Genomic DNA, 23,725 nt, shown 5'->3' with positions numbered 1-23,725 from the left:
GTGTGATCGGAATGTATTTTGGAGGTCCATGGAAGATTTAGGCTTGAATTGGCGAAATTGGAAATTTGGCATTTTTCGATCGACAGTGGAAATTTTGATATCGAGGTCGGAATGGAATTCCGGAAATTGGAGTAGGTATGTTTTGTCATTTGGGACGTGTGCGTAAAATTCAGGTCATTCGAATGAGGTTTGATAGAATCTTTGATCGAGTGCAGAATTCGGAAGTTTCGGAATCCTTAGGCTTGAATCCGAGGGTGATTTGATGTTTTGATGTTGTTTGGAGTGTTCCGAAGGTTGGAACAAGTTTTAATGATGTTATGGGATGTGTTAGCATGTTTGGTTGAGGTCCTGAGGGCCTCGGGTGAGTTTTAGGTGGTTAAGGGACCAATTCTTGGTTTAGAGAGTTACTGATTTTGGTGGTTTCTATTGCAGAGAATTTGTTCTTCGCGTTTGCGAAGATTTTCCTGCATTCGCGAAGAAGAGATGGGTCTAAGGGAGGAAATGGTTCTCATCTGGCCACTGTGGTGGATCATCTGGCCATGGTTCTCATAGTTCACATCAGTGTCACTAGTCTTTCAGTTTCCTTCTAGCTCTGAGTTCGACTCAGGCACCATCAGTTCAGGGATCATCTATGCCTATTTCTTCTAGTCGGTATCCAAGTGCGCGGGGCTCCCTTCAGTCCCCACCACCATTTTCCAGGAGAGGTTGCTTCGAGTATGGATTTGGGTCATATTAAGAGGTTTTATACCCATCTTATGGGAGGTTCATCTCAGCAAAGGAGTCAGCCTTCGACTTCAGCACCAGTTACTTCCCCACCCACTCAGTCAGCTCAGGGTGAGTGTTAGTCAGCTAGGGATCGCCCTAGAGGGGGATGTCGATCAGGTAGTGGTCAGGCCCATTTCTATGCCCTCCTAGCCAGACCAGATGTTATGATTACAGGTATTATTTGAGTCAGCCACAGAGATGCCTCTGTATTATTTGATCCTGGTTCTACTTTTTCATATGTGTCATAATATTTTGCTCACTACTTGGATACGCCTTGTGAGTCTCTTGTTTTATCTGTTCATGTATATACTCCAGTGGGCGATACTATTGTTGTAGACCATGTATATCAGTCATGTGTGGTGACTATTGGGGGTTTGGACACCCGAGTGGATTTCTTGTTGCTTAGTATGGTTGATTTTGATATGATATTGGGCATGGATTGGTTATCTCTGTGTCGTGCTATTTTGGACTGTCATGCTAAGACAATGACATTGGCTATGCCGGGGTTGCCACGAATTGAGTGGCAAGGTTTGACTGATTATGTTCCCGGTAGAGTGATTTCATTCTTGAAGTCCCAGTGGATGGTTGGTAAGGGTTGTCTTTCTTATCTGGCCTTCATGAGGGATGTTAGTGCAGAGACTCCTACCATTGATTCAGTTTCGGTAGTGAGGGACTTTCTGGATGTGTTTCCTGCAGACATGCCAGGCATGCCACCGGACACGGATATTGATTTTGGTATTGATTTGGTGCCAGACACTTAGACCATTTCTATTCCACCGTATCTTATGGCACCGGCAGAGTTGAAGGAGTAGCTTCAGGAACTCCTTGATAAGGGGTTTATCCAGCCTAGTGTGTTACCGTGGGGTGCACTTTTCTATTTGTGAAGAAGAATAGATGGCACTATGAGGATGTCCATTGATTACAGGCAGTTGAACAAGGTCACATCAAGAACAAGTATCCTTTGCGCCTTGTATTGATGATTTATTCGACCAACTTCAAGGAACGAGGGTATTATTCAAGATTGATCTCTGTTCAGGGTATCACCAGTTGAAGATCAAGGACTCGTACATTCTTAAGACAGATTTCATTATCGGATATGGTCATTATGAGTACATTGTAATGTCTTTTGGGTTGACCAATGCCCTAGCATCGTTCATGCATTTGATGAATAGTGTGTTTCGGCCTTATCTTGACTTGTTTGTCATTGTATTCATTGATGATATTATCATGTACTCACATAGTCAGGAGGAGAATGTGGAGTATTTGAGAGTTGTGTTGCAGCGGTTGAAAGAGGAGAAATTTTATGCAAAGTTCTCCAAGTGTGAGTTTTGGCTCAGTTCAGTGGCTTTCTTGGGGTACGTGGTGTCTAGTGAGGGTCTTCAGGTTGATCCGAAGAAGATAGAAGCATTCAGAGTTAGCCCAGACCATCCTTAGTCATAGAAATTTGCAGCTGTCTTGGGTTGGCAGGCTATTACCGTCGATTCGTTCAGGGATTTTCATCTTTAGCATCGCCCTTGACCAAATTGACTCAAAAGGGTGCTCATTTCAGGTGGTCGGATAAGTGTGAGGCGAGCTTTCAGAAGCTCAAGACTACCTTGACCATATCTCCAGCGTTAGTTTTACCATCAGCTTCAGGTTCATATACAGTGTATTGTGATACTTCGAGAGTTGGTATTAGGTGTGCGTTGATGTAGGAGGGTAGAGTGATAGCTTATGCTTCTCGTCAGTTAAAGCCCCATGAGAAGAACTACCCCGTTCATGATCTAGAGTTGGATGTAATTGTTCACACGTTGAAGATTTGGAGGCATTATCTGTATGCTGTGTCTTGTGAGGTGTTTACCGATCATCTTAGCATCCAGCACTTATTCAAGCAGAAGGATCTCAATTTGAGGCTACGGAGATGGTTGGAGCTGTTAAAGGATTATGATATCACTATCTTATACCATCTGGGGAAGGCCAATGTAGTGGCCGATGCCTTGAGTAGGAAGGCGGTGAGTATGGGCGGTTTAGCGTATATTCCTGTTGGGGAGAGACCTCTTGTAGTTGATGTTCAGGCCTTGGCCAATCGGTTTGTGAGGTTGGATAATTTGAAGCCTAGTCGAGTCTTAGCTTGTGTGGTTTCTTTGTCTTCCATGTTTGATCGCATTAAAGAGTGCCAATATGATGATCCTCATTTGCTAGTCCTTAAGGATATAGTTCAGCACGACGATGCCAAAGATGTGACTATTGGTGATGATGTGGTATTAAGGATGCATGGCCAGATATGTGTGCCCAATATAGATGGCATTTGGGAGTTAATTCTGGAGGAGGCTCATAGCTCACGGTATTCCATCCATCCGGGTGCCGCGAAGATGTATCAGGATGTAAGACAATATTATTGGTGGAGAAGAATGAAGAAGGATATTGTGGGATCTGTAGCTCGGTGTCTCAATTGTCAGCAGGTGAAATATGAGCATCAGAGACCGGGTGGCTTGCTTTAGCAGATAGATATTCTAGAGTGGAAGTGGGAGCGGATCACCATGGACTTTGTAGTTGGACTTCCACGGACTATGTAGAAGTTCGATGCTATTTGGGTGATTGTGGATCAGCTGACCAAGTCCGCGTACTTCATTTCTGTGGGTACTACCTATTCTTCAGAGCGGCTAGCGGAGATTTATATCCGAGAGATTGTTCGCTTGCATGGTGTCCCAGTTTCCATCATTTCAGATAGAGGTACTCAGTTTACTTCACAATTTTAGAGAGCTGTGTAGCTAGAGTTAGGTACTCAGGTTGAGTTGAGCACAGCTTTTTACCCTTAGACAGACGGCCAGTCCGAGCGCACTATTCAAATGTTGGAGGACATGTTGCGCACTTATGTCATTGATTTTGGAGGATCATGGGATCAGTTTCTACTGCTTGCAGAGTTTGTATAACAACAATTATTAGTCGAGTATTCAGATGGCTCCATACAAGGATTTATATGGGAGATGGTGTAGATCTCTAGTTGGTTGGTTTGAGCCGGGCGAGGCTAGGATTTTGGGTACAGACTTGGTGCAGGATTCTTTGGAAAAGGGGGAGGTGATTTAGGAGCGGCTTCGTCCAGCGCAGTCGAGACAAAAGAGTTATGTTGACAGAAAGTTCCGTGATGTGTCTTACATGGTTGGGGAGAAGGTTCTACCGAAGGTTTCACCCATGAAGGGTGCTATGAGATTTGGGAAGAAGGGCAAATTGAGTCCTTGGTTCATTGGGACTTTTGAGGTGCTTCGGAGGATTGGGGAGATGGCTTATGAGCTGACTTTTCCACCTATCTTGTCGAGTGTGCATCCGGTATTTCATGTTTCTATGCTCCGAAAGTATATTGGCGATCCATCTCATGTTTTGGATTTCAGCACGGTGCAATTGGACGTTGCTTTGACCTATGATGTGGAGCCAATGGCTATTTTGGAGCGTCAGATTCGAAAGTTGAGATCAAAGGATATAGCTTCAGTGAAAGTGTAGTGGAGAGGTCGGACCGTGGAAGAGGCTACTTGGGAGACCGAGCGGGAGATGTGGAGCAGATATCCTCACCTATTTGAGACTTGAGGTATGTTTCTTGACCCGCTCGAGAACGAACGTTTGTTTAAGAGGAGGAGGATGTAACTACCCGGCCGGTCGTTTCATGAGTTACCGCTCTATTTCCCCTATTTCTGCTTTTTCATGTCTTGTTAAGTTGTATTATGTGGTATCGAGTTGGTTGGTTCAGGCTCGAATTGATTTTGTAGAGGAATAAGACAATTAGTCTCTTTTGAGTAAGCTTAAGTTGGAAATAGTCAATCGGATATTGACTTATGGGTAGAAGGTCTCAGATGTGAATTATGATGGTTCGGATAGTTTCGTAAGGTGATTTGGGATTTAGGAGCATGACTAGAATGTATTTTGGAGGTCCGTGGAAGATTTAAGCTTGAATTGGCAAAATTGGAAATTTGGAATTTTCCGGTCGGTATTGAAAATTTTGATATCGGGGTAGGAATGGAATTACGGAAATTGGAGTAGGTATGTTTTGTCATTTGGGACGTGTGCGTAAAATTCAGGTCATTCGAATGAGGTTTGATAGAATCTTTGATCGAGTGCAGAATTCGGAAGTTTCGGAATCCTTAGGCTTGAATCCGAGGGTGATTTGATGTATTGATGTTGTTTGGAGTGTTCCGAAGGTTGGAACAAGTTTTAATGATGTTATGGGATGTGTTAGCATGTTTGGTTGAGGTCCTGAGGGCCTCGGGTGAGTTTTAGGTGGTTAAGGGACCAATTCTTGGTTTAGAGAGTTACAGATTTTGTTGGTTTCTATTGCAGAGAATTTGTTCTTCGCGTTTGCGAAGATTGTTCTGCATTCGCGAAGAAGAGATGGGTCTAAGGGAGGAAATGTTCTTCGCCTTCACAAGTTGGGGGCCGCGTTGGCATAGGTTTGGATTCCAATGAATCGCGAACGCGTGAGAGGAGTCGCGTTCGCGTAGGGAAATTGGAGTAGCTGGGACCCCAGGAGTTTGTGCATCGCGTAGGTAGAGTTGCGTTTGCAAAGTCTTGGGCAGCTGAAGCTTCGCGTTCGCATGAAGGAACCCGCGTTCGTGAAGAAGGAAATAATCCCTGGACAGAATGTATAAAAACCCATCTTCGCGATTTTTAGCCCATTTCTCACCATTTTTGAACGGTTTTGAAGATTTTTGAGAGGGATTGAAGAGGGATTCGAAGGGAAACATTTGGAGGTAAGTTTTTTGAACTCAATACTCGATTCTATGGTAATTTCTAACTAATTAGACATGAAATTTGTGGGATTTAAAGGCTAAAATTGGGGAATTAGGGCATGGAATTGGAGAGTTTAAATTAGGGATTTGAGGGGCTATTTGAGGTCCGATTTTGATGTTTTTGGTATGTATGGACTCGTGGGAGGATGAGGATTCTTGTGGTGTGATTTTTATCGAATTCCGAGACATGGGTCCGGGGGTCGAGTTTGGACAATTTTTGGGTTTTTGAGTTAATTTGATAATTCTCGTATGGATTTCGTTCCTTTAGCATATATTGATGATTATGTACTAATTTTGGTTAGTTCTGGGGAATTTGGAGGCTGAATCGAGAGGCAAGGGCGTCGCGGGCTAGAGTTTTGGTTTGGTTTGAGGTAAGTAACGCTTCTAAACTTGGTTCTGAGGGTTCGAAACCCCGAACTATGTGTTCTATGATTCTTGTTGAGGTGACGCAAATGCCAAGTAATGGGTGTGTGGACGTGCACCGTGAGAATTGCGGTCTGGATCATTCCATGGCACCGCTTAGTAACTCTTTCTTATTGATATCAGTGTTTCTATCATGTGACTAAGTAAATGTGCTGTGAAAACATGTTAGATATCCTGTTAGGGTTTCACGCCGATACTTTTGAGACCCAAGAGGTCGTTTTTTGCAGTCATATCATTATCTTCATAGATATTCTGTACTCAGTTATGTTCATGCATTATATATCATACCTCAGTCTCGATTATTGTTATTTGGCATATCATATCATTGGTTGGGCTAGTATCATGACATTGTGAGCCTGTGTGTGTGAGACTGGAGAGTGATGACTGAGTGAGGCGGAGAGCCTGATTGTGAGTGATAGTATATGGGATCGGGCTGCACACAACAACAATTATGTTGATGATTATGGTAGCGCTTGGATTGTAAGAGCCCCTCTGGAGTTTCTACACCCATAGTGAGCGCAGTTGATGATATTAAGGGATGGATCTTCCCTGGACATTGATCTTATCCGAAGTATTTATACCTGGAGATGGATCTTCTCCATGGGGCTGGAATAGCCTTCCTCGGTACTGGATGACTGCGGTCAGTGATATATATATTCCGGGATGGATCTTCCTTGGGCCGGATGGCCATATACAGTACCGAGTGGTTGAGCACATGTGAGTGGAGATACACAAAACATTGATCATGCTATCTGTGCATTCGTACATAGAGATTTCCTGAGCTTTATACTTCGTACTGTTCAGACTGCATTTATTTACTACTGAGTTTTATCCTGAACTGCAAGCATGTCTACTTTCCTGTACAGTTTAATGATATTACCTGTTGAGGTTTGGTTCGTCACTACCTGTCAGTCCATAGTTTGGACTTGTTACTTACTGAGTTGGTGTACTCACGTTATCTCCTGCACCTATGTGCAGATTCAATTATCTCGGGTCACGGTAGCGGTTGTTGATCATTTCAGTGGTAAACTTTCCTTGGAGATAATGAGGTAGTTGTTGGTGATCGCAGTCCCGCCTTCTCCTTCCTTATCTTCCTTTAGTGTATTATGTTGGCTATTTCTAGACTATGTTACTCTTGTTTTATTTCGAACCGGTGTAGTATTTTGCTTATGGCTTAGTGAAACCCGAGGTCGGGCTTGTACTTTTTGCTTGTTTTGATTTTAACTTTATACCTTTTATCGGATTTCTATTAAAAACATGTTTTTTTCTTATGTTTTAAATGAAATATGGAGTATTTGGAAATGCGTTGGCTGGCCTAGTTTTATGATAGGCGCCATCACGACCGAGTCGGTTTTTGGGTCATAACAATTATCTATTGCAATTTGATAAGTACTATAAATAGTTTGAGCATTTATTTTAATTAAGTCTTCTGCATCCGAAAGTGTAGACAACTCCTCATCTTCAAATACTAAACCATTATAAATATATTGATACCAATATTGAGCACCTCTTAATTTCATAGTAGGATTTAACAAGGCAGCAACACCATAAATTAGGAGAATAGGGAAAAATATATTTTTTAAAATTTCTTTCTCATAGAATCAATAGCTTCTTTGTAAATTTCCCCACCCTCAGAAAAATAGGCAAATAAATGTGCAAGTTCTGCAAGAAAAACTAAACAGTTTGAAATAGTAGGATAATATTGTCCACAAAATTCATTTGTAGCAACATGAAATCTTTCTAAAAAAATCTACAAGCATTTTAACATTAGCCCAATCCGTATTTGTAAGTTGCTCATCATCATCACTTACATGAGCATTAAACGTTGAGTTTATGGGTTTCTATATTCATATGCAACAACTAAACTTTCATACATGTAATTCCATCTAGTTGGACAAGGTTTAGGAACCTTTCTTTGTCTTAGGCCAAATTCATCACATTTTTTAAAATATTCTCTAAGTCTACTTCTATGCTTTGAATAAAAAAGCCATTGAAGAGCCATTTTAACCTTTTCAATTTCAACATTTAAAATTCTCGTACCATCATCAACAATTAAATGGTAAATATGACACATACATCTAAAATAAAAAATGTTACTAAATGCAGGATTTAGTGTAGTGGTAAACAATGCTACAATAATAGTGTTATTAGTAGCATTATCCATTGAAATTGACATTATTTTATGACTAATTCAAAAATATCTATAAATATCCGTAATCGTGCTAGAAATAAACTGCCATGTGACGTGAATTAATTATTCTATAAGCAATAATGCGGTTTTGCATTATCCAGTCCTCATCGATCCAATGACTTGTAACAGTAAGATAATAACAGTCATTACCACTTCTACCAATATCAATAGTAATAGCAACACGACAATTAATATGAGTAAATAAATAGCGCAAATATTGTTCATATTTATGTTTATATTTAAAATATCACTCTTTACGATTTTGCGAGGCAATCCTTTATAAGTAGGATTAAAATTTCTTCTAATATAATGCACAAAGTGAGTGTTAGAAGGAAAATTATACGGTAAGCACATAATAGTAACAAGTTTTACCAATTCTTCCCTATCTTTTCTTGGATCATAATATAAAATACTACCGATAACAGTGTTAATCCCCGGTTGAAATTGATTTGACCCGGTACTAGGGTCAGGCTAACTAGGTAGACTTGTCCCCCCCCCCCCGGCCACAGCTTTTGTTTGATAATATTTAACTTTATCTTGAGGGTGTATCATTATGTGTCTCCTCAAACTTCCCGCCCCACCCCCATCCCCCGAGTAACATAGTTAAAATATAACTCTTTGCCACAAGTTTTACATTTAGCTTTTTTTCTCTTATTTGAATAAAAATGGTCAAACAAGAGATGTTTCGGCCCGTTTAGAAGGTTGTCTAGAAAAAGTAGGGGTAGTAACAGGGGGTCAACCGGGGCATCATTTAGATTAGTTGGATTAACTTCAGCAACATGACTAGTGGGTGTATCGTCATCCGGTTGCGTTTCATCTAAATCTATTTTCTGCTCATCTTCTTCATCAATAGTTGGATTACTATAAAGAGAATTCATATATTCATCATCTAAGCATTCACCACCACCAACATTATGCACATATTGACTCTCAGTAAATTGTAGTAAAGTATTATCACTATCAAGAAAAAGAGCAGGTGGTGGGCGGATATGGAGTTTGGGTAGGGGAGCCTAGAGAATTAGAGGAGGAATAGATTGGCCACCAGATTCACCACTCTTGGATTTTTCCTTATTTTTACTAAATATTGTTTTAAGGAATAAGCCATTTTAATTATAATTATACAAAATAAATAAAACAAGCAAAATTATAAAATTAAAACTAAAGAGTTGGAACGTCGACCGTGGCATCGATCATGCGATCGATGTTGGGAAAAGGGAAAGAGTCCTTGGGACACGCCTTATTCAAATCCATATAGTCTACACACATTCTTAATTTGTTCCCCTTTTTAGGGACTACTACTACATTTGCTAATCAATTCGGGTATTTCACCTCCCGAATTGACCCTATTTTAAGGAGTTTAGATACCTCGTCCTTGATGAAAGCGTGTTTGACCTCGGACTGGGGTCTCCTCTTCTACTTCACCGGGTAGAATTTTGGATCCAGGCTTAGCTTGTGAATGGTTATTGATGTTGGACATTTTTATTTGTTTTGACACTAATTTACCTGCATTTTTACCGCTTTTTGATTATATTTGATATTGAATATGCCCAACTTAACTTGATTATGGAGTTTTATACTTATTTGGGTGTTAATAAATAATTTAGGTACATTGACAAGAGATTGTAGAACAAAAATAACGAAATTGGAGAAAACTATTTGTTGGAGCATTCAAACGAGTTCATACTAATTGGAATGGGAATTATCTTATGTTAATGAGTTAAATAATAATCAATCAGGATGCAATGAGATGAAATGCATGAAGTAAAATTAAAGAAAGAAGATATTACCGGGAAAGGAAAAGTTAGGAAAAAGCCACTTTGGAGGAAGAGTAAATTGACAGCACATTAACATCGAATTGGAAAAGTTCCAGGCAATGCGAGAGAAATTCCTTGCGTTAGGCCTCACGACGCGAGGTCCAACGCGGGTTGCTTCGCACATTTCATGTGGTGACACGTGGTGTTCGGGATTTGAAGCTATTTTATCTTCTTTTTAGTTTTGGACTTGGTTGTTTCATCTAGGCCTTTTGCCTACACCTATAACTAATCTTTAAACACAATTTTTACACAACCTTTGACCAAGGTAGGGCACAGAACCACCATGGAGGCCGGGTTTCATATTTTCTTCCACCAAACTTAGTAATTTGTATATTTCTTTGTATGATTTGTTATTTTTCTACCATGTATGTGGATCTACTCACGCTCTAGGGTTATGGTGCTTTCATGACTATTATTATTCGAATATTGATTTTGGTTTCTTGATTTATCATATTAATTTATTTATTTAATCCTATGCCTAATTATTTGATTGCTTGATCACCAATTAAATCTATCTATAAATTTAGAATTGAACTCAAAGCTGGGAATTCTAGATTGCATATAAGATTGAATAGAGCAAGTTCTTGAACCTGAGCATCGGGGAATGGATTCACAGGTAGGATAGATTATACCTAATTTTCTTGCTTGGTTGATTTACACGAATTATAAATGCGTTCTTGTTAGTTCTAATTCCATAGACATATAGGCTTTAGGTTAGCTTGAATGGGAGAATAAGAACTCGATAGATTTTTTGAGCAATATTAACCCTGTTAACCTATAACCTAGATAAATTAGTTAGTCAATTCAATTGAAGAATACAATAGGAATGTTTGATAGCCCATAACCTTAAATCATTTTCATCACATTGATAATATAAAAATATGTTCTTCCTCTGTTTAAGGTTCATTAGTTATTTTCCTTTTAGTTTAATTACTTTAGCATCACTACTTTTGGGTTTATTACTTTCTTAAACAATTAGGATAGTATAATTTAGTTAATAGTTAATCACAAGTCCTCGTGAGTTCGACATCCAACTTTTAGTCACTTTATTACTTGACGACCGCGTATACTTGTGTGTGCGTTTGGCCGCAACAGTTATCTCTGGTGGGACCCTATCATATCAAGATGAGACCAAGAAAAACAATCTATGTTAGCTATATGAAAATGAATGAGTTTTTTCCTGAGCTTAGGAAGTAACCCCGTCCCAAGTATACCTTTCGATCAGGTAGATGTTCGATTAATGTGACCTGTTCCAGCTCCTCGACTGTTGATTTTGTGGCGTTAGAATAATCGGGGACTATAAAAGACCTTGGAACCCAGTAGTCATCGTCTTCATCAGTCCCCTATTTATCTGATTGGGTCGTGGTCGGTGTCGATAATTGCTATTTAGCCCCTTGCTTTGTATCCGAACTTGGTTCCTTTGATATTGCGAGTATTGATATCGGAATCAACTGCAAATATTTCCTTTGCGGATGGTTTTTCCTCGTAGATTGTTTTAATCCCTCATCGTGTTGGGAACTTTAACACTTGGTGAAGAGACGAGGGCATTGCCCTCATATTGTGGATCCATCGTCTCCCGAATAGGGCGTTGTACCCAATGTATCCTTCGATCACATAAAACTTGGTTTTCTGGATAGTCCCGGTGGCAATTAGTGGTAATGTTATCTCTCCCTTAGTGGTTTCACATACCATGTTAAATCTATTTAGAACCAGACTGCAAACACGATTTGATCTTGTAGGCCGAGCTGTTCTACGACCCTCGATCGGATGATGTTGGCAGAGCTGCCTGGATCAATTAACACACGCTTAATTCGAGATTTGTTTATAGGTATAGATATTACCAGTGCATCATTGTGGGGATGCACGATCCCTTCTACCTCTTCATCGTTGAAAGACAAAGTTCCTTTTGGTATGTAATCTTGAGTCCATTTTTCCTTTGTGATGGATACTTTGGTGCGCTTTAACATCGACCCTTGAGGAACATCAACCCCATCGATGATCATGTTAATGACGTGTTGAGGTTCTTCTTGTTTTTTCTGTTTATTAGAATCCATATTTCTGAAATGTTTCTTGGCTCGATCGCTTAGGAATTCTCGAAGATGCCCGTTGTCAAATAATTGGGCTACCTCCTCCCTCAACTATCGGCAATTCTCTGTTCTGTGGCTGTGAGTGACATGATATTTGCACATCTAGTTTGGATCCCTTTGGCCTAGTTCAGATTGTAGAGGTCGAGGACATTTAGTGTCTTTGATGCGTCTGATAGCTGATAAAATGGAAGAAACATCAACATTAAAGTTATATTCTGATAACCTTGGTGATTCTTTAGGTCAGATAGGCATGTCGAAACCGTTCTTGATCATGAGTCCTCAGATGCTTTGGCCTCGGTCATTTCTCCTTTCATTTTGCATAGAACTCCATCCGGGCCCACTGTTTCTTCGATCCCCATTGTATGGCTGGTATAGATCAATGTTCAACCTTGGTTCATGATCAATATCTCTCTTGACTCTGTCGATGGTTCTAACAGGATAAATGAACCCGGAAGGAGCCCCTAGTTGATCATCTTCGACTCTGATTTTCGATTGATATCGATTATGCACATCAGCCCAAGTGACAACCGGATATTCTATCAGATTCTGCTTCAATTGCTGTGAAGCCATCAAACTTCAAACATTAAGTCCTTGGGTGAAAGCTTGAATGGCCCAATTATCAGCGACAGATGGCAGGTCCATCCTTTCCATTTGAAAATGGGACACGAACTCTTTGAGCATCTCATTATCCTTTTGCCTTACTTTGAAGAGGTCCGACTTCTTGGTCTCGAACTTGATAGCCCCAGCGTGTGTTTTCAAGAAAGAGTCTGCAAGCATAGCAAATGAGTCAATAGAATTAAGAGGTAAGTTGTTATACCATATCATAGCTCTCTTTGACAGGGTCTCTCCGAATTTCTTCAGCAAGACAAACTCGATCTCATCATCCTCTAAGTCGTTTCCTTTGATGGCACATGTGTAGGAAATGACATGCTCGTTTGGGTCAGTCGTTCCGTTGTACTTAGAAATCTCGTGCATGCAAAAAATTTTAGGGATCGGCTTTGGAGCTGCATTTGGAGGGAAACGTTTTTGTAAGAACTTCTTGGAATCCAAGCCTTTCAGTATCGGCCGCACTCCCGGGATCTGGTCGACCTTGGAATTATAGGTTTCAACTTTTTTGTCATTTGCTTCGATTTTCTTCTCCCTTAATTCTATCTGTTTCGTCAGCTCATCGAGCATTTTTATGATCTCGGGGTTGGTACCCGACTTGTTTTCATTCGACCTCTCTATGACAGGTTCTTCCCTACGGGTGATTTCCCGGGATGGATCGCGTTCAATTATGCTTGATGCACTGCCTTGGTTCTGCAGCTCAGTTATCGTCGCCTGTTGAGCTTGTAACATTTCGAAGATCATCTGCAGATTGATCCCGTGTCCTCCATTATTTTTAGTATTCTGCGTTGTCGATCGGGCTCCACCACGGATGCTATTCTCCGGGTCACTAGGCAGGTTTATATCGATAGCCACATGCAAGTTAGCGTCCAACGGGTCCGCAATTGGAATTCCGATGGGATCAACGGGCGGTACCTCGTTACCAGGCGTGTTATTTTCACTATGGTGACTAGACTCATTGTAAATAGATTGTGAGTTTGACATTTTGAGCTTAAACCTAAAACCAAAGACACTTCAAAGAACAAGTGTAAAATAGTATGTGTTATGAAAATTTGTATCAAATAACAATTATTATCCTTAGCCCCATGATGGGCACCAAACTGTTTACCCACAAAGTCAGATAATAATCGAATTTGTAAGTGATTTTAAGGATATATGGATTAAATTGATAAAAAGCAATAAATTTAAATTGCAATTGAAATAAAGTATGAAAAAGTAGATTCAAACCGCACAACTTGAACAGTTATAGCCTTGGCAAGTCAGTGACACTTGAACCGGATGCAATTCAAGCGATATTGAGATACAGAAGAATAGTAGCTTACAGAAAGAAAATAATATTATACTGCTTAGGGATGCATTTTATAATGTACTTTACAAGTAATCAGATCCCCTTTTTATAGTAGGGGAGTCCTACTTTAGACACAATTCTATAAAAAGTAAAAATCTCCTGACTTGCTGATTTGCTGGTTCCTTATTGATACGTGTCGAGATTCCCACCGTAATATTCAACTGGTCATGGATATTTCGGCCTTCTATTATTTCGGTCTTCTGTTGGTTGTACATACAATGTTTTCTCGAGCTCGTCCAGGGTCAGGGTTGGTTCCGGGATTATGACTCAATGTTCTCGAGTACGGACAATCCGACCTCGTGTTCTAGTTCGATAGGACTCGGGCTCAGTCTTCAATCCCTCATGTTCCGGGCCCGATCTGTCGTGCAGTAGATGAGCCCGATTTCGACGGTAAAAAACACTACCTGTTTTACTATTCAACTATATATTCTTAAAGATGTAACATGAATCATTTTTTATTCTTTTTCTAAGAAACAAAAGTTTGATGTTCTTGTCAACTCTAATAGTTGAGCAGTGAAACTCTGGAAGAAAAAGGTCCCAAACTCTTCTTTTTTCTTTTGATGCACTTATTGTCTAATTTTATTATATATAGTTGATTATTTCGATATATTGAAGCAATTCATTTAACTATTTTACTACTCCAATATTTTCCAAGTCCGCATAAAAATGACCAGAAAAGCAAGAATGTCAGTTTTTATTTATTTATTTATCGGTTAGCTTTTACAATGAATACCGAAGAACTATTGAACTCCAACTTGTATGTATAAGATTCAGTTTGAATATAAAACTGCTCAATTTCTTTTGTTCTTTTATACTTGTTTATCATTTACTTTATTAGTTAGTCTGATATGATGTTATGTGTTTATCTTTTCTTTTAAAGTGTAATGGACGACTTTGGCATAAGGATGAACGATACTACCCCTGAAGTAGATTTACAAAATGAGCTTGATCAAGAGTCTGTAGATCTTGAGCCGACAATTGGTATAGCAAGAATGTAAAAAAGAAAAATGTAATCCGAGATTTATAAGAGAACGCATATGTTTAATCAAAAAATAGTTTTTTTTTGGTCAAAACAAATAAAAGAATAATAATTTGAGTTTCTAATAATCAATTTTACTTCATTTTTTCCAATATAAAAGAGTAAAGTATAATAAAAAACAGGACTAAAAGAATAAGGAAAAAGAAATATTATTGATAATCCTAGCCTCCTTTCAATAGGAAAGTACAAGATCTTTCAATGATAGAGAATAGTAAGAATACTAATAAATGATTGTATTATTTTGTGATTTTTGCGATGGGCACACAAGATATGGTAAGAGAATTTATATAAGGGTACAATTTATAACTGATTCTCCTTATTTAATATCTGCCCGTTTGTAATATTTATTATATTAGTTACCCATTATATAACAGTTAAGGTAATAACGATCAATCGCATATAATAAGCGATTATGTTGATTTATTTCCATATTCGTGAATATTAATGACCCTTCTATCTTCCTGGCCTTTAGTATCCTTAATTATCCATTGTATACTGGTTTGTTCTTTTCCACCTAATAGATATGGTATTTGTGTATCGAACTCGTGGGTGTTATTTATGTCTTCTCTGTTGTTTATTCTTCTTTAACGCTTCAATTCCTATGCCACATGTTACCATATTGTTGGTTCACGTGGTGAGTTTATTTTCCACCAATATGACATAATTATGTATTCTTGAGCAGAATATCCATGAAAAAAATTAAGTTTCTTCTTTTACCTTTTAGTATTTCGTAAGTATAAAGGATCTATATTCTTGGAAAATTAAATAATATAAAGGATATATGTTAGATTACTACTTTCTTTTCCTTGTTTGGCAGTTGTAGAGCCGTTGAAGTCTACCGTAACTTTAACTATGTTTAGCAATTTTCTTTTTAAATGTTTCTGCGGTTCTGCCATATTAAGTATTTCAAGTAACCCAAAGCTTGGAGTAATCCAAGCCGTTTGATTTTAACTGGACAGGTGGCAACAATTAATCTAACTGGCAATTGAACATTACTGGACTTAAATATATTGGAGCAATCCGGACCCGAGATTTTGTTAGGAGTAATAAACTGCAAGTTGTCTAATCATTAAAAATCCTTTGCTTGATGTATTTAAAAACATCCATTCTTGATGTTTTCATAAGTTGGAAGGATAATGATATTTTGTCTAAACAAATTGTCTTTCATTTTTTTAACTTCATAAAAAGATAATAATCCACTCAGCTGAAAAAACAGACTATATTTTATTTTATCTTAGATGAAAGACTGTCTCCTTCACTCTGCATGTAAAAGTGGCTCCCTTTAATGTACTTTTTTTTAGAAATTAAAGAAGCACCATCATCATCTTAAAGTACTTTAGAATATACTTTGATGCGCTTTATGGTGGAGAAGATAATCTTATGTACAGTTTATAGTTGTTAAGATTTGAAACAATTTTTTTTTTTGGCTAAAACAGCGAGATGCATTAAGCAGGAAATTAAAGAGTGCTATTACAACATGGGATCAATCTTAAAGATGCGGTTCCTAACAAGTCTTTGCGGTAATTAAAGAAAGCAAATAAAAGCACTGTGTCCCAAAAGGTGTCTTCACGTTCTGCATATCCTTCCAGCATCTGTGTAGTTGCATAATGTGCTAGAACGTGTGCAACTGAGTTGGCTTCATAGTATATGTGTTTTACTGGTGGCTGGTCCATTGCTGCAAGAAGGAACCTGTAATCATTTAGTAGAGTTATGTGAGCATCATTAGTCATGTGAAGTTTTATGATTGTTGACAATATCTGACAGTCAATTTTCACAACCAGTGGCATTAAGTTTTTAATGAAAGGCTAGTTCTAGTCCTTTCAGTAGGGTTGTAAGTTCCGCTTGGAGTGGCGTATTGGCCACAACACAACTGGAGAACCCTTCTATCCAGTTTCCTTGGAATCTCTAATGATTCCTCCCGCTCCTTCATAGCTGGAGTTTTTTCTGTGTGCACCATCTATGTTGAGTTTATAAATATTTTATGGTGGTGGCATCCACCGTATTTGAATTCTTGTGGTTTTCTTCTGAGTTGTTCTCGGTGAGGCAAAGGTATTCAATAGATTGGGCAACTGGTGTGTTGCTGGGATTGTTTTGGAGGTTTTGTTAAATAGGTTGTTGTTACGTTATAGCCAGATATGCCATAGAGTAATGAGTGTGATAATGGATAATGAGACTTGTATCTGGGTTGGTAAGTTAATGAGTCAGTGGAATTACATAGTTCTTTAATCCACCTACTGAAATTTGGTGGAGTAAATTCTATATGTAAGGTGTTCCAGATGGGAGTGTTGTGTGGGCAATGTAGAAAGATATGTTCTGTGTCTTCCACTAGATTACAATGGGGACAAATGGGGAATATAATTATTTTCCTGTAGTATAGCATGGATGCTGTAGGTATGCACTTTATGATTAGTAGCCACAATAAGTGTTTTAGTTTGTTATGGCAGTTGGCTTGCAATATTAAAGAGTGTTTAAAGTCCCTTGGTTGTTGTGCCTAGTTAAAGCGTAGGCTGACTTGGTAATGAAGGAGCCATCATTGGTTGGTTTCCAAAAGAAGTTATCTTTGGCAGTTTCAGAGAATGGTATATAGGTGGTATGGATCAATGATTGGATATTTGTTGGGAGTTCAAAGGAAAATTGGCTTATATCCCAAGAATTTAGTTGTAATATATGTGAGAGATTTGTCCCCAAATTCGTATTGTTAGTGGAGTTTAGATGAGATGCCTCAAAAGAAACTGTGCGATGATCCACGTATCCTTTCAAAGGTTGATGTGGTTTCCATTCAGCACATTCCAGACTAATCTTTATGCAAAGAATGGATGAGCTTTAACAAGGCTTTTTCACACATAATAGTCAGCTGCAATTGCGATTAGATCTTTGTGTTCCTGTCTTGCCTTGTATTTGTCGCTAACCGCCTGTACCCATAGAATGTTGGGATTGTAGTGAAGGCGCCAAATAATGCTGCAAAGAAGAGCTAAATTTTTGCTCGTGGAATTGAAAAGACCTTGTCCTCCTTTTTTTTAGGAGGTTATAGTATCCCAATTAACAAGGTGAACTCTCATTTTCTCCGCAGTTGAGACCCAAAGGAAGTCCCTTTGAATGCGGTGAATATTATTTCTAGTAGACGTAGGCAAGTACTTGAGTTGCATTGAGTGTGTTGGTATAGCTGCCAGAACTGACCGGATAAGAGTGGTTCTTCTTGCTTGAGTTAGGAACTTTGCTTTCCAGCCCTTTAGCCTTGTATTCATTCTATCGAGTATGAATTGATAATCATAGCTTTTTGGTTGTAGATTAGTGATTGGGAAGCCAAGCTACTTTCGTACATGGTTTGTTACCTTAATGTTAAGTATTATGGAGACTGTGTTGTGAGTATTACTATCCACATTCCTTCAAAAGAGGATTTTTGATTTTGTAAAGTTTATCCACTGACCAGATATTTATGATAGAAGCAGCACTAGTTGCATTTGCTTCAGAGAATAGGATAACATTATATGCGAATAGGAGATGGGATATGGGGTCCTGTTCGGTTTCCATTGACAGATGTCTACAACATGGTAAATGTATCTAGTAATTGATTGCATACAGATGATAAAAAGGTAGGGGATAATGGGTCTCCTTGGTATATTCCACGAGAGGGTTCAAAGAATTCTGTTGGATGGCTATTGGCTATTAAAGAAGTAGATAATGTTGAGATGCAATTCATAATTAGAGTAATCAATTTCACAGGGAAGTTTAAGGCATATAGGGAATTTCTAATGAAAGACCATTCCATGCGATCAAATGTTATTTTTGAAAGAGTGAATTGCTTCCTGAATATAATAGCATTATCAATAGCACGTCTAACAGAGAAGAAGCTGCACTGATTAGGGCTGATTATTTTGTTAATGAAAGGCCGTATCATATTCACAATAATTTTGGTAATTGTCTTGTAGATCATATTACAAAGACTAATAGGTCTATAATAGGAGATGTATTGTGGGTTTTTAATATTAGGGATGAGGGAAACATATGTCCTGTTTATCTCAGGGTCAATTATGAGGGTTTGGAAAACTTGTGAGCATGTGTCGATGATCGAAGGACATGTGTCTGCCAAATATTTCTAGAAGAAAATTTTGTGAATAACATCTGGGCCAGGTGCTTTAAATGACTTAAAAGAATTTATTGCTTTGTGTATTTCAAGTGTATTTAAATTTCTACTAAGGAACTCTTTACCACTATCGCTGAGAATATTGAGATTTCTTGGAGTATGGGTAACATGTTTAGAACAAAAGGGTAATTCAGTAGTATAGATGTCTGTAAAATATTTTAAAATAATGCTTCATATTTTTTTAAAGTCAAACGTCCTGTTTACAATTGAGTCGTTTAGCCCTAGGATTCTGGGGATGCAAACTAGTATAATATGAGTTATTTGCTATAGATGCCCTAACGCGCCTTAATCTGTTCGATGGCGACTCTAAAAACCAATTTATTTTCCTTACTCTCTCAAAAGGAGTTGTCAAAATGTCGAAACCCGATTTTGCAAGAAATAGGGGGTGCGACAACATGGAGACTCTACTGGGGATATCCTTAGGCTCTTACCATAACGACTTGTTTTGTGAATTAGTCTTTCTCAATAAGCATGTCTTTATTATTTTGTTAATACATGTACACCCCTTTCCCTTTCCACTCTATATGAACTTATTTACCTTCCTTTATTCAATTATGCTCACTAAATTTCTTCTTTTTTGTTTCGTTGCTTTTTACTATGGAAACTAACTCGTCTCCTTGTTTTCTTTCTTAAATGCCTTTACAATTATTAAAATACCGCATTTTATGATTCTTATCATGCAAATACCTGACAACGTGTTATTATTTTTTGCATAAACACATGCTCAATATCATATTCCACTCGTGCATAATTAATACCATATCAACACTTGATGAGTGTCTACGCTCTTCCTGTATCGCCCTATTGAATTTGGAAAGGCTTATTTGCGGTATAACTAGCCGATCAGCGGTGTAATCGACGGTTTCGTGCCTTTCTCCCTCAAGTTGTCCATTTGGGGATACTAGTCTAGACTTCTATAGAAACCTTACTCTAATAATAACTGTACATGCATCATAATCAAACCTAGCCCGGGTTAATATGTTGTCTGCATAATAATCCTCTAAGAAAAACCTTGTCCAAAGTCCACCAGGGTTTCAATAATCCCAATGGGCGCAACCACGATATGTGCATTATTTGGAGAGATAAATGCCGACATAGTAATTGTTAGTGTATAAGTAGTCGAATCCGGATGGAGAAGAGTATAACTTTGTTTATTTTGCAGAAAATGAGGAACGAAGTCCCCAGGTTCTGCATGGTCCGAAATATACCACTACTATTGCTGGATTGGTAGGAAAACCTTTCGCCAAGCGACAAAAATCACGTAAAAGGGTTCTCAGAAACTTAACCTCCTTATTAGATATCCAGCCAAATAACATGTTGATCGAGGCTGCTACTATGTTCTGGGGCGAAGAAAGGGTTGTATTCCATTTTGGAAATATAGAAATGACTCCTCTTTTGGAGGAAATAGAAGGATTCGCTGGATTACCTTGGGATAGTCCTGGTTTACCAGTATCAGAAAATTGCACTCCTAGGAGGTTTTTGAAAATTATGGCTCTGAGAAAGAATGACGACTTGGCATGCCTGAAGAAGTCCTACATACTTCGACTTCCTCTGTGAATGATACAGGTAGAGCTAATATTATCGTATTTTTCATGATGAATTCTCCATCACTTCCCTAGGTTGGACTCATCGTAGGGTTTTCGTATTCATCGTCTACTTTCTAGGTATGATAGTGTTTCCAAACCAAGAGGACATGATTCATACAAGGTTAGATATGGTAACCAAAGCTTTAATAGAGGGAATCGAGGGACAAACATATACTATTGTCCCGATGGTTGTAGCAGAAATATACCGCGCTCTGGATCGTTGCAAGAAAGGGTTCAAACATTTTGAGGGTTGTAACTTTCTAATGCAGATTTGGTTGTTAGGACATCTTCAGAGAGGCCAATACCGCCAAGATTTTCCACGGAGACCATGGAATGATCACATAGCTTTCCACCATCCGAAAAGAATGACCTTTATCCCAGACAGGTTTGCACAACCAGAGAATGCTACAGAATGGGTACAGTTTTTCAGAAAATTGACCGAGGACAAGGTTCATTGGTTGTTTGAGTGGTTCCCTACCAGTGAATTCATCATCAGATCCAAAGATGTTCCGCATTTGGTGTTGATCGGGTTAAGGGGAATATATCCCTATGTTTCTATCAGAGTCATGAGACAAACTGGTAGAGAACAAGTCATACCACGAGTCTCCAAAATGGGTCACTACTAAGCAGATTTCGAAGATGATGCCATCCATACAAATGTGAATCCCAGCACATGTGGCATTTAAAGTTCATTGTGGAAAAGGATACCATCGAGCCGGATCGATACCACGCAGGTCATGTGTACTTCTACCCATCATGGTTGGATGATAGCATAGCAGGAATAGTCGAGCCAGGGGTCGGTCAAGGAAATAGGGTCATAGATGAAGTTGCTGAAGCACATGTGAAGTATAAGAGGCTACACAAAAGAGTCCTCGAGTTTGAGGCCAAGCATTTGGAACAACACAAGATTGACATAGAATCAATTAATGAATGGGGGAAAATGGCTACTAGATCAAGGGAGAGGTTGGAATATCTGGAGCAGGGTCTAATGGAGTCATAAACTGTCAGAACGCAGAGGGTAAAGAGGGAGGAAACTTAGCAAAGGCATATCTGCTACTGAACATGTGCGACCTGGGGAATCTGATCGACAGAGCCAAGAGAGTCAAGCCTAGAGAAGGTCCTTCTGGGACTAAGTAGATTAGGATTATTTGCTTTTCTAGAGTCGTTTTGGAATTCGAATGTAATAAGGAAAATGCCATTAGTGACTCATTTATTTATTGTCGTTTTAAAGGTTCGTCTTATTTACTACATTAATGAAATGAGGCAGTTATTGGCATTAAATTTTTCCAAATCTACTTGTCACTAGGCCTACCGCAGGCATAACGAGGTTTCCAAATTAGGACGCGAATTTACATTTCTGCAACACGTGTATAAATACTGCAAATACTTTTCAGAATCCTTACCAACTTGTTTACCTTTTGTTTTTTTTATTTTGATTATTCTCATCCCCTAAGGTTGGTTCGCACATACTGGCATCATCAGCATACCATACAAGATCAAAAGGCCCTCCACCTCCTCCTCCTCCAAGTGATCCAAAAAGTAAGGGAAAGGCTAACATGGATGATATGAGTGGTATCCAGAAAGAAAATGTTGCACACGTAGAGAATGTTGAAACTTCAGACGGTCGGAGTACTCCAGCACAGAATGATTCGGTCCTATGGTTGGAACAGAAGATACTAGAATTGCAAGGGGAACTTGAGTAGGTCCGCAACTTGGCAAACCTTTTCCTTACCCTAAACGTCCCAAATATTAACCAACAAAATGCTCAAAATCCAGTACCTCCTCAAAACACACCAAACCAACATCCGCAAAATCCTCCCGCGCCCCACCAATATGCAACACCTCCCCAAAATCCCATTATTCCACCAGTACCAACTCCTCCTCAACACCAACATCTTTCGACTCAGTACCTGCAAACCACTACTTACCATATTTCTCAAAATACCCCACAACCTATTCCCGATCCGTAAAATTCAACCAATGATCACCACTACACTCAAACCCCCGGTATCCACCAAAACAATCTCATATATGTGAAATCCTTACCCCACACCACTCAACCAATCTCATACACACCAGAATTCGCCAAGAAGGAACTACTCATTAAGAATATGGAAGAGGAGATCAAGAAGCTCACAAGCCAAGTTCAGGGTGTTGAAGGAGGCAAAGCAATTGAGGTTCTGAATTATGAGGATCTATGTATTCAGCCAGATGTAGAACTGCCGGAAGGTTACATACCTCCTAAGTTCGAGATGTTTGACGGAATGGGCGACCCGAAGATACATTTAAGAACATACTGTGACAAGCTTGTGGGGGTCGGGAAGGATGAAAGGATTCACATGAAGTTGTTCATGAGAAGTCTCAATGGAGACGCCCTATCTTGGTACATAAGTCAAAATCCCAAGAAATGGGCTAATTGGGTAAGCATGGCATCAAACTTCATGGATCGATTAAGGTTTAATACAGAGAATGAACCGGACGTCTTCTACATATAGAACCTCAAGAAAAAACCAACGGAAACTTTCCACGAGTATGCTACTCGATGGAGGTCAGAAGCTGCAAAGGTTAGGCCGACATTGGAAGAAGAGCAGATGAACAAATTCTTCGTTAGGGCCCAGGATCAACAATACTATGAAAGGTTAATGGTCATCGAAAATCACAAATTCTCTAACATCATCAAACTCGGGGAAAGGATTGAAGAAGGGATCAAGAGCGAGATGGTAACCAATTTTGAGGCATTGTAGGCTACGAATAAAGCATTACAGTCAGGGGGTATATCAAAGAAGAAAGAAATAGGGGCAGTGATGGTAGCCCAAGGTCCAAAATCTCCACTCACATACCAAATACTTCCACCCATATACCAACCTTCACCTCTCAGATTTCCTCAACCCGCTACCACCTACCACGCTTATAACACCCAACCAACCTATTATCATTCAACTCCAACCTATCAAAACTATCAAAA

General features: G+C 39.0%; 2 protein-coding genes across 2 annotated transcripts; both read left to right on the top strand.

Annotated features, from left to right (window-relative positions):
• Positions 1–1,262: 1,262 nt before the first annotated feature.
• On the top strand, positions 1,263–3,503 carry LOC138879558 (uncharacterized). Its single transcript, XM_070159174.1, has 4 exons — positions 1,263–1,500; positions 1,802–2,178; positions 2,562–3,005; positions 3,354–3,503. Exons 1-4 carry the CDS (start codon positions 1,263–1,265, stop codon positions 3,501–3,503), a joined length of 1,209 nt encoding a protein of 402 aa, XP_070015275.1.
• A 19,368-nt stretch (positions 3,504–22,871) lies between these two features.
• On the top strand, positions 22,872–23,504 carry LOC138879557 (uncharacterized). Its single transcript, XM_070159173.1, has 2 exons — positions 22,872–23,180; positions 23,256–23,504. Exons 1-2 carry the CDS (start codon positions 22,872–22,874, stop codon positions 23,502–23,504), a joined length of 558 nt encoding a protein of 185 aa, XP_070015274.1.
• Positions 23,505–23,725: the final 221 nt, after the last annotated feature.

Source organism: Nicotiana sylvestris, chromosome 10 (genome assembly GCF_000393655.2).
Source record: "Nicotiana sylvestris chromosome 10, ASM39365v2, whole genome shotgun sequence".
In the NCBI taxonomy this organism is placed as follows: Eukaryota; Viridiplantae; Streptophyta; class Magnoliopsida; order Solanales; family Solanaceae; genus Nicotiana; species Nicotiana sylvestris.
The sequence above is the reverse complement of the archived record's forward strand: the minus strand, read 5'-3'. Positions and strand labels throughout refer to the sequence as shown.

What these genes read in the sequence shown, in the direction of transcription:
- LOC138879558 (XM_070159174.1), top strand. Translation starts at nt 1,263, where the DNA reads ATGCCGGGGTTGCCACGAATTGAGTGGCAAGGTTTGACTGATTATGTT. An exon ending in AGAAGATAGAAGCATTCAGA is followed by an intron (nt 2,179 to 2,561) that starts GTTAGCCCAGAC and finishes CACACGTTGAAG; the next exon opens with ATTTGGAGGCATTATCTGTA. An exon ending in TGACTATTGGTGATGATGTG is followed by an intron (nt 3,006 to 3,353) that starts GTATTAAGGATG and finishes ATTGTGGATCAG; the next exon opens with CTGACCAAGTCCGCGTACTT.
- LOC138879557 (XM_070159173.1), top strand. Translation starts at nt 22,872, where the DNA reads ATGGAAGAGGAGATCAAGAAGCTCACAAGCCAAGTTCAGGGTGTTGAA. An exon ending in CCAAGAAATGGGCTAATTGG is followed by an intron (nt 23,181 to 23,255) that starts GTAAGCATGGCA and finishes TTCTACATATAG; the next exon opens with AACCTCAAGAAAAAACCAAC.